Source organism: Gracilinanus agilis, chromosome 1, assembly GCF_016433145.1.
Source record: "Gracilinanus agilis isolate LMUSP501 chromosome 1, AgileGrace, whole genome shotgun sequence".
Taxonomy (NCBI): Eukaryota; Metazoa; Chordata; class Mammalia; order Didelphimorphia; family Didelphidae; genus Gracilinanus; species Gracilinanus agilis.
The window spans coordinates 720462809-720478652 of NC_058130.1; the positions used below are offsets into that span (position 1 = coordinate 720462809).

General features: G+C 48.5%; 1 protein-coding gene across 1 annotated transcript in view; it reads left to right on the forward strand.

Annotated features, from left to right (window-relative positions):
• Positions 1–1521: 1521 nt before the first annotated feature.
• Positions 1522–15844, forward strand: part of CILP2 (cartilage intermediate layer protein 2) — a 20586-nt gene continuing 6263 nt past the window's right edge. Inside the window, exons 1-6 of the mRNA XM_044685313.1 lie at positions 1522–1585; positions 7992–8093; positions 9097–9369; positions 12160–12320; positions 13716–13992; positions 14332–14440. Of these exons, the coding sequence (XP_044541248.1) occupies positions 1522–1585; positions 7992–8093; positions 9097–9369; positions 12160–12320; positions 13716–13992; positions 14332–14440 (986 nt within the window). The remainder of the gene's footprint in view (positions 1586–7991; positions 8094–9096; positions 9370–12159; positions 12321–13715; positions 13993–14331; positions 14441–15844) is intronic.

Consider the following 15844-nt stretch of genomic DNA (forward strand, 5'->3'; position numbering starts at 1 on the left):
ATGCTTTAGGGCAGCTCCCCTTTCCAAGGACCAACCCTTTCCCTCTCTCCCACTCTGGGCTAAAAGAATTAATTTGAATGTATTTGACATAGTGTAAAGGGCTTGCCTTAAAACAAGCTACCCTGTCCAAAGTAGAAAATTCCCCGGTGTGGCACTTTCTTCCACAGGTACAGATTGGCAAATCATCTGTGATCTGTTGTCTCAGGGCTTGTCCTTCTGGGGGCATACTTGCTCTGTGTCAGGGGCTGCAGCTGAATCTGGGTATTCCTCAGCCAAGGGCCTGCTCATTTGCCACACACCCCAAGCCTTTCACAAATCCTTAAGATGCTGGCTCAGGACAGGCCCCCTGAAATGGGGGGGCACATGTACCCCGGTAGGAGGAGCCTAGAAATCTACTCTCCAGAATTTTTTTCCTGACCCCCAAACAGGTAGTGCAAGGATGACTGCTCCCATTTTACAGATGAACAAAGATAGGTTGGAGGTGAGGGATGGAGCTAACGTTTATTTTGGGGTTTGAGGACCTGGGTTGAAACCCTAGTTTGACTTTTTATGAATTGTGTGACACTGAGTAATTCTACTGGAGCTCCATTTCCCCCACTGAGAAAAATGGTCGTTGGTAGTGGTCATCGATCTCCGAGTAGGGTCCAGCTCAGAATCGATGCTTTTTTTTGAAATGACTTGCTTACAAGCACAAAGCTGCAAAGTGTTGGAGCAGGCCTGGAACCCAGGTTCCGGGCTCTTTCCCCTACACTCGTCCTCTCACCGAGCCACCTGCGGGGTGACACAGCGTCTCTGGAAGGGCCTCGAGAGGATATACCTAGGGAGGAGGCAGCTCTGCGTCCCAAAGTTTCTTTCCTACCCCCTGGGGAGCGGGAGAACTAAACAGGAGAGCCACCAATCCAGGGCAGACGTGGGTGTGGGACGTGGAAGAACAGCTGCAATTTTCCTTAGCCTCCGGTAGCACCTCCTTCTCATCCCAACCTACCAGCGGACACTGGGAGCCCCCGCCTCGCTTCGGAGAGGCGGTGGCGGAGGTGGGGCGCGCTCATCTCGCTCCCGCCCAGAGAGGCTAGGCCAGGGGCTTGAGGCCACACAGCCAGCCAGAGGTGGGGAGTGGGCAGGGGCCCCCTGGGCTTGGGCAGGGCCAGGCAGGAAGCCAAGGTCATGAGCACTTGAGCCTCCCGGGATTCCCATCCTGCCAAATCCCGGGGTGCGGACTAGAAGGTGTTCGAGCCGTGAAGCTTCAGAAACGAGCAACTTTGTTTGAAAAAAGGGAAAAAAAAACACTCACATCTCTGAGCCACCCTAAGTGGGGGAGGGGGGCAGCTTGGGGCGGGGCTTGCGAGAGGGGGAGCAGGGAAAAGCGCGCGGCTGCCCGGGCGCAGCCAGAGGTTCCCAGGGTCCCGCGGCGCGCAGCGGAGCACTGTGTGGAGAGGAGAGGACCAAGGACAGGAACAGCGCGGCTCGGGTACCGCCTGGAAGCGCGCCCAGCTACCCCCGACGGACAGCCCGGTCCGGGCCATGGCGGCTTTCCTGCCGCTCCTGAGTCTGTGCCTCGCCGCCGCCCAGCTGGCGGGAGCCCCAGGTGAGAGAGCTGTGCCCCTCGTGCCCCCTGGCCCTGGTCCTGCCAGGAGGACGCTTGCTGAGTGCAGCCTCTGCGCCAGAGGCCGGGGCCCCGGGACAGCGTTGGGACTGGGGTAAACGGGGAAACGTGCCGGAATCCCGCTGGCTCTGACCGTCTGCCTCGTGCGTCGTTTGGCCCGAACCATTGCCCTCGCCCCCCCCTTACGGTTTTCCATGTACCTCTCCCATTGCTTCTCCCGAGCTCCTTCTAAAATCCCTGCGGCTGCTTCCCGCTCCCAGGTGCCCAGCTCTCCGGGCCTCCCTAGGGTCAGGACATCCAGAGCTACCCTCCGACCCTCCCCTTTGACAGCCGGGGAAATGGAAGGCCAGAACGCTCGATCTCTGCCTCCTTCCTCCCCCGCCCCTTACCTCTTACCTTGGGACCAAGGAGATGAACTGTGTGTGTGTGTGTGTGTGTGTGTGTGTGTGTGTGTGTGTGTGTGTGTGTGTGTAATGGAAGGCAGGAAGGGGGCTGAGTCTGGTGTCTAGTGAGGGTCACAGGGCTCTAGCCTAAGCCTGACCCCATTCAACATTTCTATCAAGTCACTCGAAGGAAGGCATAGCTGACACCTTTGTCAACTGATGAACAATTCATATGAAAAAGCCTAGCCTGGAGTCAGGAGGACCTGGGTTCAAATGTATCCTTAGAGACATCCTAACTATGTGACCCTGGTGGAGTCACTTAACCCCTATTGCCTAGCCTTGATGCTCTTCTACCTGGTACTAAGACAGAAGGTGAAGGTTAAAAGAAAAAAAGCCCGAGTGCTCTTAATTGGCTACAAACTCGCTTTGAGACAAGACTGTGACATGTTAGGCAAAAACAAAAACAAAAAAACAGTTATTACAAGATTAGGCTGTAAAAATGTCCAGTGGCCAGAATGAGGAAGGAGCGAGGCACTGTTGTTCTTTGTGCTGGTCACACCCTATATGGAATATGGTGTTTAGTTCTGAGTTCAACATTTTAAGACACACATTGACAGTTGTATTCAGAGGAGTTTGACTAGAACACTCAGAAGACTTGGAGTACCTTTTCATGGGAGGATCTGCTGAAAGGACAGCACAGCGGGTGTTTGTCCTGGAGAAGGGAAGACTGGCACTTGTGATCTTTTTCTTCTGTGTAATGGGCTGTCACTTGGAAGAAGGAGCTATACATTTCATTTATATCCCTTTTCTTATTCTCTCTCTCTCTCTCTCTCTCTCTCTCTCTCTCTCTCTCTCTCTCTCAAAACCTTACCTTCCACCTTGGAGTCAATACTGTGTATTGTCTCCAAGGCAGAAGAGTGGTAAGGGTAGGTAATGGGGGTCAAGTGACTTGCCCAGGGTCACACAGCTGGGAAGTGTCCGAGGCCAGATTTGAACCTAGGACCTCCTGTTTCTAGGCCTGGTTCTCAATTCACTGACCTACCCAGCTGCCCCCCCTCTCTCTGTCTCTCTCTGTCTCTCTCTCATTTTCTTAGTATCAACTCTAAGACGGAAGAGTAGCAAGGGCTAGACATTCAGGTTAAATGACTTGCCCAGGGTCACATGACTGGGACGAGTCTGAAGTTAGATTTGAACCCAGGCCCTCCTGACTCTATCCACTGAGCAACATAGCTGTCCTTATTCTTTTTCTGCAAGGGAATTCCCTCTACTTCATTTCCCCATCACTGAAGGGCTTAAACAGAGGCTGGATGGTTTCCTGGCAGGGATACCATCATGAAGGTTCTTGCTCTGAATGGGAGGTTTCAGTAGAGACTTTCTACCAGCTCTGAGATTCTAAGCAGAAGAGGATTGACAGGATGCCAGGAACCTCTGGACAAAATGACTCCCCCCCCCCTTTGATGTCCTGGGGTGCTGTGGAAGATATGGAAATGAGTAAGACCCAGGCTCCTGCCAGCAGGATGCTACTAGTCTAGGAGCTGTTTTGAGACATGTACAGTTAATGATATAAGGCAGGATGGGATAAGAGAGCCGGGGGTGGGGGTGAGGGAGGGGAGATAGGACCAGGGGAGGGATGGAGGGGAAGGGAGCAAGACAGAGGTGGGGACTCTCACTGGAGGATGCCTCCGGGATACATAGGCATGTATGACACTGAGACTGGTCTCACTGCGTCTGGGCGTAGGATGTGAGAGGCAATTCGGGGCAGGACAGAGTAGAGGTCAAGGATGTTTCATACACAGATTCTCTGCTGACACCAATCCCAGTCTTTGGAGTTCTCTGTGTCTCACAGACCCCTCTTGTCCCTTACTATCACTGGCAGGCTCTGATGCCCTGAGCTCTGTCCCCACAGCCCAAATTTCAGCTCCAGGAGACTCCTGGTCCAGGGAAGCTCGTTTCCTCTTCTGTCCCTCCTTGACCCTCCTCTTGATTGTGTTTCACTGATGGATGCATCAGAGTCAGAGTGTTAAAGGCTCATTTTTAAGTTCCTTTCATTTTTAAGACGGGCGAGAGGGGGAAGGGATATGCCAAAAGTCACACAGGGAATTACTGGAGTAACTGAGACCACGCTGATTTCTCGCAGCATTCTTGTGAAGTAGGTTGCTATATGTCTTGTCCTCATTTCACAGATGGAGAAACTGAGTCCCAGAGAGGGGCCAGATAGGTGGTACAGTAGCTAGAATGCAGGACTTGAATCTAGGAGAGCCAAGTTCAAATGATGTGTCACACGCTTTACTAGCTATTGTCCTGGGCAAGTCACTTAACCTCGTCCTGAATCAGTTTCTTCAGCTGTAAAATGCAACTCAGTGGCATTCTTCCTGCATCTTTCCTCATCCCTTTTTCTCTCTCTGATTCCTCCTACAGTTCTTAGTGCTGAGGTGAGGCTAGGCTGGAGGAGCCTGGGTTGGGGACCAGGATACAGGGCAGAACCAGAGCTGGCTTAGGGTTGAAATGAGGGTGGATTCCCTTTTGTATTTATAACAAAAGAACTGGCCCTACTATAGTCCTGGTCATGGAGTCAAGATAAGGACTAGTGGGACTCCTTGAGGGGACTAAAGGATCCAGTGCCATGTTCACATTGTTTCCAGGCAGATAGAAGATAAGTTTCTAGGTTTAGTGGTTAGTGTTGGACTTCCATTTAGGAATAGCTGAGTTCAAATCCTGCTACGCACTTACTAGTTGTGTGACTTTGGGCAAGTCACTTATCCCTGCCTTTCTCAGTTTTCCCATCTGTAAAATGTATAAAAGCTTCCACGTCCCAAGAGTATTGTGAGGACCAAATGAGATAACATTTGCCAGTTGCTTTGCAAGCCTTGAGACACTATATAAATTCTGGCTATCATCATCATTGCTGTTGTTACTGTTGCTGTCTCCCTGTTTCCATCTTTCCCATCTCTCCCAAACCCTTGTGCCCAATTCCTACCTTGGGATAGTGGTGTGGCCTGGGCCACAAGGGGTTAATGGACTAGTCTGATTGTCACTCCCCAGGAGTGGGACCCTCCCAGCTCTGGTCTCTGCCCTGTCAGAACCCCCGGAAAATCCCAAGCCCCAGACCCAATCCTTCAAGGTTTCCAGGAATGGAGACAGAGTGTTTATTGACAGGGGATGACTCACTGGCCCTGCTGGGCTCAGCTCTGCCAGCCAGGCCAAAGCAACCCTGGTGCCCTCTCCCTCCAGCCCCCGCCTGGTGTCCTCCCTGGAAGAGAGCTGTCTCTAGGCAGCCTGCCTGGGGAGGTGGAAGCAAAGTCAAGCTTTCAAGAGGAACTCAATTCAACCCCTGGTCGCTAAGCAGCCTGTCTGTGTATTTTTCTCCATGTTCCCATTGGATGGAAGGGAGCTAGTGATGGACAAGACTCGCATGCCTGCCCTCTGGGGGTTCACAGTCTAGTAGCTGCTGGCATGGGCTCTCCTGCCTGGGAGATTGTGGGGTGGCAGAGAGTAAGGGCCATGAAAGAAGAGCTCCAAGAGCTCAGAGGGCTCAGGCATTCCCAGAGCTTCAGACTCAGAGAATCTCAGAAGCGGAAGGGAACCCAACCACCATCTCCCCTAGCTGGCACTTGAACTGGAAGCCCCTCTGTGAGATTCCTGAGAAGAGGTCATCTGGGGACAGCGAGGTGGTTCAGTAGATAGAGAGCCAGGCTCAGAAATGCCCAGGGAGTTGGGGAGGGGGGAAAGGGGAAGGAAGTGGTGTATAGACGATGATCTGTGTCCAGATCCTGGGGAGGGGCGGTGACAGAAAAAGGGTTGCAGGGGCAGCTAGGTGGTTCAGTGGATAGAGGGCAAGGCTTAGAGACAGATAGTCCTGGGTTCAAATCTGGCCTCAGATACTTCTTAGCTGTATGAGCTTGGGCAAACTACAGTAACCCTCATTGCTTAGCCCTTACCACTCTTCTGTCTGATCATGAGAAGTAGGTACTATTTATTATCCCTGTTTAACAGATGACTTGCCCAGGGTCACACAGCTAGTAAAGTATCAGAGGCAGGATATGAACTCAGTTCTTCTTGATTTTAGCACCAGCATTCTATTCATTTAGAGCCGTGCTTTAGGAAGATGATTCCTAGAGCTAAGTAGTGGATGGACTGGAGTAGGGAGAGATGAGCCAGGGAGCTCTTGCAATAATTCAGGCGCAAGTTGACGAAGGTAGTCGCCCTGCAGTGTCAGTGGGGAGAAGGGGGCAACACAGGAGAGTTGTTGTGGGGATGGAAATGACAGGACTTGACCACTAATTGGATAGAGTGGGATTAGAGTGAAGAGTTGAAGATGACATCTAGGTTTCGAGGCTGGGAGGATCATGGCAACCTCTACAGTAATAGGCTAATTAGGAAGAGAGATGAGGATGAGGGAAAGAGAATGAGGTTTTTTTGGACATGTTGGCTAGGAGGCGCCATCCTGCCCGATTAGGAAGAAGGTTCAAATCCAGCCTCAGATGCTAGCTCTGTGACTTTGGGCAACGTGTATAACCTCTGCCTCAGTTTTCTTATCTGAAAAATGGGGATAATAATAGCAGCTTCCTCCCAGAGTTGTGAGGGTCAAAGGAAACACTAATTATGAAGTGCTTAGCACAATGCCTCGAACATGGTAAGTGCTATATAAATCTTAACTATTATCGCTGAGTTTAAGATGTCTAAAGGACACCCGGTTTGAGATGTTTAATAGTCAGCTGGGGATGTGAGACTGGAAGGTCAGCAGATATGTTAGGGCTGGACAAGTAGATCTGAGAATCATCAGCATGGAGATGATAGTTGAACCCTTGGGAATCGAGGTCACCAAGTGAAATAATACAGAAGGAGAAGAGAAGAAGACCCAGGACAGAGCCTTGGAGTACACTCCCCTTTAGGGAGACCAGTTAGGAGGCTCATGGGAACTTTATTGTTTGTTTTTTTTTAAATTTAAAATTTTTATTTTATTTTTAAAAACATTTTTCCATGTTTCCACGATTCCTTTTCTTTTCCTCCTCTCTTCCCTCCCCCATCCCAGAGCCGACAAGCAATTCCACTGGGTCGTACAGATGTTATCATTTGATGCCTATTTCTCCATTATTCGTTTTTACCATAGAGCAATCTTTTAAAGCCAAAGCCTCAAATCATATATCCCTATAAACAAAAGAATGTCATGTTTTTCTTTTGCGTTTCTCCTCCCACAGTTCTTTCTCTCTCACGTGGATGGCGTTCTTTCTCATAAGTCCCTCAGGAATGTGCTGGATTATTGATTGCTACTAGTAGTAAAGTTTATGGGAACTTTGTGAGAGGTGGAGGGGCTCACTGTCCTCCCCCATCTTGTCTTTTCTTGCCTAAGACAATTGTGCTTCCTTCTGCCTCGCCCATACCTTGGGACCCAGGTTCCTTCTCCACCATCTTCTTAGGTTATTAAGCTTTGGACTTAGTACTGTCTGGAGGAGGTTATTCATGCAACAGAAATTCCCTCCTTCCTTCCCTCTGACTGAGGGACTGACTCCTTCTCCCTCTCGGAATCCCCCATTCCCTCAAAGTATTAGAAGATCTGAGGGAGCCCAGAGACCAGAGAAACCTTTCCTTTAACTTCCTTCCCTGTCAAAGTTCCCCGTTTCATCCCCATCATGGCACAATCAGCCAATCAATCAAGAAACATTTATTAAGCACCTACTATGTGCCAGGACTAAGGTCAGTTCCTGCCTTTGAGGGACTCACGATCTAATGGGGGAATACCGCATGCAAAGAAAATAGACAAAGCAAGCTATTTACAGGATGAAGAAGGGACAATGAACAGAGGGGAGGGATTAGAGTTATGAGGAGCTGGAGAAGGATTCCAGAAAAATACAGGATTTGGCCTTTCTTCCTTCTATCCTCTTTTCTCTCTGACTCCTGGCTTTTTTCTCTTGTTTACCTGTAATGTTGAGTGAACACTGCTTCTTGGCAGCCTGGTGGGGAAAATGACACCTAAGCCAGTAAATAGCCACGTTCCCTCCTTACAGAGGCTCTGACCAGGAAGAATGCCCGAGGACCTGATCTTGCCCTGGGTACGTCTCAGAGGAAGATGGCCAGGCATGCCCCTTCCCCAGAAGACAACTTGGAAGGTGAGCCCCTTCCCTTCCACTCCAACCCTCTTCACAGTTAGAACTTCCCTGGGTCTGGGGTGGAGGGAGAGGGAGTAGCGCTAGGAGGAAGCGGTCAAAGTTCCAACTCTCCCCTGCACCCTCTGGGATACCTGGGCCAACCATACCTTCCTCTGGGTGAGCTCGGGCTGGCAGTGCCCCTAGAACCTTCTCAAGAACAAGGGCTGCCTCTCCTCAGTTCACACCCCAGCCCTGTGAGGCAGCAAGACTCCGTGAACTGAGATTCTAATCCGTAGCTCTCCAGTTTGGGACACTCCATAAATATCCAGGTGGATGAACACAACCTGGGAGCTAGGCAGTGAGGTGGCACGGCGGATAGAGCACTGGACCTGGACTTAGGAAGACCTGAGTTCAAAGCCTACCTCAGATACTTATTAGCCATGTGACTTTGAGCCAATCACTTACCCCCCTCCCCCCATCAGCCTCAGTTTCCTCCTCTTAATAGTAACTACCTCAAGTGTAAAGTGCTTTGAAAACTTTAAAGTGATTTAAAATGCTAGTTGTCATTATTACGCCATTGAGGGTAGCAGCCCCAGACTTCTCCTGTTGCCCGGGGACCCCAGCCTCTTAGATTGACCAATGGATTCATCATCTCTGATGTCTGCTCCTTCCAAGAGGTGTAGAACGCATGCCTTGAAATTGTGATTTTTCTTGAATAATAATAATAATAATAATAATAATAACCACACATTTCTGCGTGATCCAAATATGCTCGTTTTTATAGATGACACTTGGCTTGTCTAGAGTCACACAGTTAGTAAGGGAGCAAAGTTGGGACCCCCAACTCCAGCTGCAGGCCCAGTGCTCTATTTCTTACCAGGAAAGGGGACAATGGAGGAAGACTAGAGTTGGGGGTGGGGATCGACACCCTGGCTTGGCCATCCTTGGCCAACCTCCCAGGCAGGGTCCCCAGTGCTCTCTCAGTCCCTCTGGGTCCCAGTCCTTGCCACTCCCTGCCCCACAGATGGTCTTGCAGAGTGGACATCCTGGTTCAACGTAGACCACCCTGGGGGGGATGGGGACTTTGAGAGCCTGGAGGCTATTCGATTCTACTATGGTGAGCGACTGTGTGCCCATCCCTTGGCCCTGGAGGCCCGGACCACCGAGTGGGAATTGCCTTCTGATGTGGGTGAACGGGTGCACTACAGTCTGGAGAGGGGCTTCTGGTGCCTCAACAGGGAGCAGCCCGAAGGCAAGAGTTGTTCCAACTACCACGTCCGATTCAAGTGCCCGTTGGGTGAGTGTCCTGACATCCCCCTGGGGATGGGGAGGGAGAAGAATGGGGCAAAGAAATCTCCTGAGGACCCCTGTGACAAGATGGCAGGACTTGGAACAACAATATTAGCACATGGGACAAAGAATGCTGGAAGTCACTTCTTGGGGTGTGGGGCTGGGCTGGGGAGCCCCTGGCGAAGGGAGCATACCATCGGAGAGCTAGCTCCCTGTTTTAATGAGTTATTCTTGCTTACTAGGTGCTAAGCTCAGTTTTCTCCATGCTGTAGAAAGAGCCTGAGCCCTTTGGATGCCCTTGGGCAAAGCCCTGATCTCACCCTGGTTATGGCTCTGTATAGCGGGGCATCTATTTATCCCTTGCTCAACAGCCCAACCAAGAATTTCTCTATCCTTTTGACTCTGTGTTTTTTCTTTTCCAATTTCTCTGGCTCTTTCTTCTTTCACTTGGATCTGCCATAATCTGTTTCTTTTTGCCTCTTCCTGGGTGACTCTGTCTTGCATTCTCACTTTCTCTTTCTCTCCTCCCACCCTTCCCATCACTCTATATCTCTGTCTCTATTTGTCTGTTTCTGCCTCTCTTCCTCTCTCACTGCCACCTCTTCTCCTTCTCTCGTGTCCTCAGTTTTGGGGAGAGAGTGGCCAGCAAGTTGGGTAAAAGGTTTCCTAGAACTCAGTCCCACACCTTGAAGGAGGGTACATATGAGGCTTTGAGCTCTAGGAAGAGGGGAATTACAGCCCTCCCTGCCTTTCCTCACACCCTGGGTTGCACCAGATCCCGTGACCTGGTCTGCCTGGTCCTCCTGGAGTCCCTGCAGCCAGTCGACCTGTGGAGTCCGGAGTCTTGGGAGCCAGACCCGCCAGCGCCGGTGTCTTGGCCCTCAGCCCCTCTGGCTCCTTCAGCTCCCTCCGTGTGTGGGTCCATCTGAAGAGCAGAGACCTTGCCCTGCTTCTCCTTGCTCAGGTGAGTGCCTCCCCAACCTGTGGGGCCCAGGGAGGGAATGGGCATCTAACAGACTCAAAAACTCCTCTTTAGGCTCTTTCCTGCAAGAGAACTCAAACTTGTAACATTTGCCTTAGATATATAGTTCGTAATTTTTCTTTAACCAAGACTTAGTTTTCTCATCTGTAGATGACTACCTCATTGGTGGTGTTATGAGAAAAGTAGCTGGGAAGCCTTAAAGTCCTATACAAGCATTTGTCATTATTATTTTTTTGCCAATAAACATTTCAGGAAGCAGCGATAATATTGGTGGTAACCTCTAGTGGTGCACCTTAGCAGTGGCTGTGGTCTGAGCAATCCATGATGCAGAGGCTGACCCACTGGCATTGGGCATCTCTGCGCTCAGACTGGTCCTGGGCTCGAGGCCTATCCATATTGGTAGAGAGTCTAGCATTGCCTTGGAGAGCCTACTGTCTAATCCCCTCCCACACAGGACTGTAATAATACTAGTTTCTATAGTATATAATATACAATATGCTATGTTACTATATAATATAATAATGCAATCACATATAATATACAATACAATGCAAAATATAACATAATTCTATAATAATAATTTTATAATAGACAATACAAAAATGTGTTACACACAAAACAATATATAATAATACATAAATATATATAATAGAATCTAGAATAATTATGCAATTTATATAATTGCTGATATATTTATAGAATATAGACCATAAGAATCACATAATTTATATACTTATATAATAATTTATATAGCATATAATATTTATAGAATTTAGACCATAAGAATAATATAATTTATATACTTATATAATAATTTATATAGCATACAATATTTATAGAATTTAGGCCATAAGAATCATCTAATTTATGCTTATTTATATAATAGTTTATATAGCATATAATATAGAATTTAGGCCATAAGAATCATATAATTTATATACTTATTTATATAATAGTTTATATAGCATATAGTATTTATAGAATTTAGACCACAAGAATCATATAATTTATATACCTATTTATATAATACTAGTTAATATAATATATACAATACTTATAATTTATATACTTATTTCTATAATAGTTTATATAATATGACATATAATTATATAATAGTAATTTTACAATACATAATACAAAATTTATAATACAAAACATATAATACATTTATAATACATAAATATAATAAATACAATAGAATATGGAATATTTCTACAACATATAATTACTGATATAATAGTAATTTACAGACTATAGACCATAATAATCATATACTTTATATATTTATTTCTATAATACTAGTTTATATGGTATATAATACACAATAATTTTAATTTATATAACTATGTAATAAGAATAATTTTCATAGATTATTATCATATATAAATTAAATAGACACATGCTAATGTGTCTATGGTGCTTTCAGCCCTGTAGGGGTAGGTCATACAAATATTCATGCCCCCATTTTTCTGATGAAGAAAATAGTTTCAGAGAAGCCCAGTGACCTGTCCAGGGTCGCCTAGGTAAAAGGAGGTATCAGAGCTGAACCTTAAAGGTAGGTGTTCGAGGCTCTCAGCCCTGTCTTCTTAGCCCTAGTGAGGGCAGCCTGTCTCATCAGGAAGGCAACGTAGCTCATAGAACACTGTTTTGTGCTATGCATGTTCCAGAAACCAAGGGAAATGGTTTTGGGTTGTACATGGCCCAGATCCCCTCTGCCTCTGCCAACAGTCCAGGCTGAAATGATAGGCATTTTCCTTTGTACTCCTCTCCAAGCCCTGGTCGCTGATGACCTTGGGATCTTTCCTTCCTTTCCAGGTGCTTCGTGGAGTGAGTGGGGGGCATGGGGGCCATGCTCCGGGAGCTGCGGGCCAGGCCGACGTCTCCGTCGCCGGCGCTGCCCAGGAGCCAAGAAGAATGCTTGTGTAGGACGTTCTGTGGAGGCTCAGAAATGTGTGAGGGCACCATGCCCAGGTACTGTGGAAGGGGATGGGAGGGAAGTGGTGTATAAAAGATGCTCTGGGTCCAGATATTGGGGGGAGGGAGTAACAGAAGAAGGGTTGTAGGGGGCAGCTGGGTGGCCCAATGGATTAAGGGCCAGGCCTAGAGACAGGAGGCCATGGGTTCAAGTTTGGCCTCAGACACTTCCTAGTGTGATCCTGGACAAGTCACTTGACCCCCATTGCCTAGCCCTTACCGCTCTTCTGCCTTGGAACCAATAGACAATACTGATTCTAAGACAGAAGGTAAAGATTTTAAAAAGTAAAAAGAAGAAAAAAGTTGTACCTTGGCACTGCCAAAGAGGGTAGTGGTAAGGAAGGTAGAAGGGTCCTATCAATGCAGGTTGTAGGGAACCCTTCACTCTAGGGATTCATTAGTAGAAGAGGAGTCTTGGAGCAACTAACTGGTCTTTTTTTATGCCTCTTCCCTCCTCTGTTGGTCAGGAAAATGCAAAGTATCCAAATTCTCCCTGTCTCGCTAATCCCTATTCACGTTCTCTTTTCTGCCTGGGTTTGGAGGTGCTTCCAGCTCTGGGCCCCTGGGTTTAGGGATCTTGAGGCTGGACTGATGCATGAATAGTTTCCACTGGAAATTTCCCATTTATATGAAGAAGTGCCAGGATTTGGGAGGGGGTGGTGGTGGTAGAGACGAGGTAGTGAAGGAAGAGAGGAGGTTCTGAGTCAATGAAGCTGGATTGGCCCCTTCTTCTCTCTGACTCCAAGGCAGCTGGGTGCATTTGGATATGCCTCCCTATCCCTGGCCCTGAGGAATCCTTCCCCCTTACTGAGCCTCTTCTTTCTTCCTTAAGCCCCCAATCCTTTCATTGAGTTCCCCATTTTCCCTTCACTGAGCCTCTCTCTCTCTGGCTCCATCCACCAGGCTGAGGCTGGTGGAAGGTATTTTGTAGGCATCCAAGTTCTGAAAGCCCCTTTCCCAAAGGAGAAAGCTTATCCTACTCAGCCTGTGGTTATTTATGTCCTTTGAATCCTCCTTAGGACCTGCCTTTCAGACCCATCACTCTGGTAGTGGTTACAGCCCTGGCGGGGAGGGGGCAACTAAAAGCGTCCTCATTCTTTTCTTAACGCAACCATAGGAGCTTTCCATATCCAGGGTGGCTCTTCCCTATAATTTGAGGCTGGGGCATACCTTGTCTCTCCCCTCTCCTTGCTTGTTTCCCTGGGACCCTGGCAAAGGGAGAATTCCCTCCTCTGAGGCTGTACTCCCATTGTTCCCTTGTCCTACTATTCTTCATACCCCCATCAACCCCAAGGCACGGACCCTGGAGTTGGGAGATGAGTCAGTCATTCCTCAGGCTGGAGCCTTCCTTCCTTCCAGGTTGCCGGTCCAACTGTGGCCATGGTGGAGCCGGCAAGGATTGCAGTGGCTGTGTCTGCCAGGATCATGTCCTTGTGGGTACTGTGGTCACCCCTACCGGTCGGCCTCTGCCTGGGGCCCGTGTGACCCTCAAGGGCCGCCCTAAGCCCTTCCTGGCTACCACAGATGCCCGGGGAAGTTTCCGAGTTGCAGGCATCTGCTCTGATGGTCACACCAACGTCAGCGTCCAGCTAGAGGGCTTCGCACCAGGTGTTGGCCAGGCCGTGGCCAGCAATTCCACTGTGGCCTCTGTCACCGTCATTCTCCGGACCCTGGGTAAGTAGGGGCAGTGAAGGTCCTCCTGGGAGCCCAGGGTCACGTACGTACTGTGTGTGGGAAAGCAGGAGGGTCAATCTGATCTCCAGCATGGGGAAAGGGATGAGATGCCTGGGGTGACACAGGACCAGGGTCAGGGGCTTGGCTCTGTCTGGGACTAGGAATTCCCTCTTGGATAAAGCCATACTTGCTTGCTGGAGAGGTCCATTCAAAACCAGGACCAGTTAAGAATGAATTGTGTTCCCAATACTCCTCCAGCATTGGGCGGAGTGCTTTAGGGGAGGTCACCCCAGTCTCTGCCTCTGCCTTCTGACTGCTAACCCCTTCTTTCCTCCCCAGAGAAGCCCTATCTGGTGAAGCAGCCAGAATCCCGGACCCGGGAGGCTGGACACCATGTGATGTTCTGCTGTAAAGCCCTTGGCACCCCAGTACCCAAGAAATACTACTGGTAAGCTGCCTTCCCGACCTTTTGCAGGGAGCCGTCCCCACCAAAGGGGGTAGCTCCTCTGTTGTCCAGCCTCTCAAATATCCCTTAGATCTCTGTTCATAGCCTACTTGTTGGAGGAATTGTGCTCCAGAGGCAAGAGCACTGGGTTTGGAGTCGGTCCACACGGGCCCAGATTCAGCCTTGCAATTTATGCTTAGCCTTGAGCAAGTCACTTTTCCTCTTTGGGCTTCAGGGTTCTCATTTGTAGAATGAGAAGGGTCGGCCTCCATGGTTATAAGAGGATTTCAAGCATTAAACTCTGTGATTCTTCAATTTTAGTCATGGCTTAGAATCATAATCACTGATTCTCCGAGTTGGAAGGGATCTCAGCAGAATCTCATCCCACCTACACCCTGAAAAGAATTTTGATGACGGCATTCCCAAGGATTGGTTATATAACCTCTAACTCAAAAACTCCCAGTATCTGGCTTCAGACACTTCTTATCTTTGTGATCTTGGGCAAGTCACTTAACTTCTGCCTCAGCATCTTCAACTATAAAATGGGGATAACGATCTCACTTATTTCCCAAGGTGGTTGTGAGAATCAAATGGGATAATATTTATAAGTACAGAGCCTGCCACAAAGTAGATGCTTAGAGGTAACTAGATGACTCAGTGGTTGGAGAGCCAGGCCTAGAATTGTAAGGACTTGGGTTCGAATCCAGCCTCAGATACTTCCTAGGTATGTGACGCTGGGCAAGTCACTTAACCTTGTTTGCCTAGCCCTTTCCCTTCTGTCTAAGGGTTAAAAAAAAAGTAGATGCTTAATAAATGTGTATTTCCTTGTTTCATCAACTGTGGTTCTCCAAAATGACTGGCCAGTGCAGAACACAGTAATACTTCCACCACCTTCTTTTTTCTGGAGCTATGCTTCTCTCTGTCTCTCTGTCTCTCTGTCTCTCTCTGTCTCTCTCTGTCTCTGTCTCTCTCTGTCTCTGTCCTCTTTCTCTCTGTCTCTGTCTCCATCACCCTCTTTCTTGCTCCTCTTTCTCTGTCTTTCTGTCTCTGTCTCTGACTCTCTGTCTCTCTCTCCTCTTTTTCTCTCTCTTCTTTCTCTCTGTCTGTCTGTCTGTCTTTTTCTCCCTCTCTGTCTTTCTGCTTGTTTGTCTCTTTTTCCCTCTCTGTCTTTCTGCCTGTCTCTCTCCCCACTTTCTCTTTGTCTTTCTGACTCTGTCTCTGACTCTGTCTCTCTTTTTCTCTCTAACAAACTCTCGTATACTCACACTATCTCTGTCTCTGTCTCTTTCTGTCTCTCTGCCTGTCTGTCTCCTCTTTCTCTTTGTCTGTCTGTCTGTATGTCTCCTCTTCCTGCCTTTCTCTCTCTCTCTCTCTCTCTCTCTCTCTCTCTCTCTCTCTCTCTCTCTC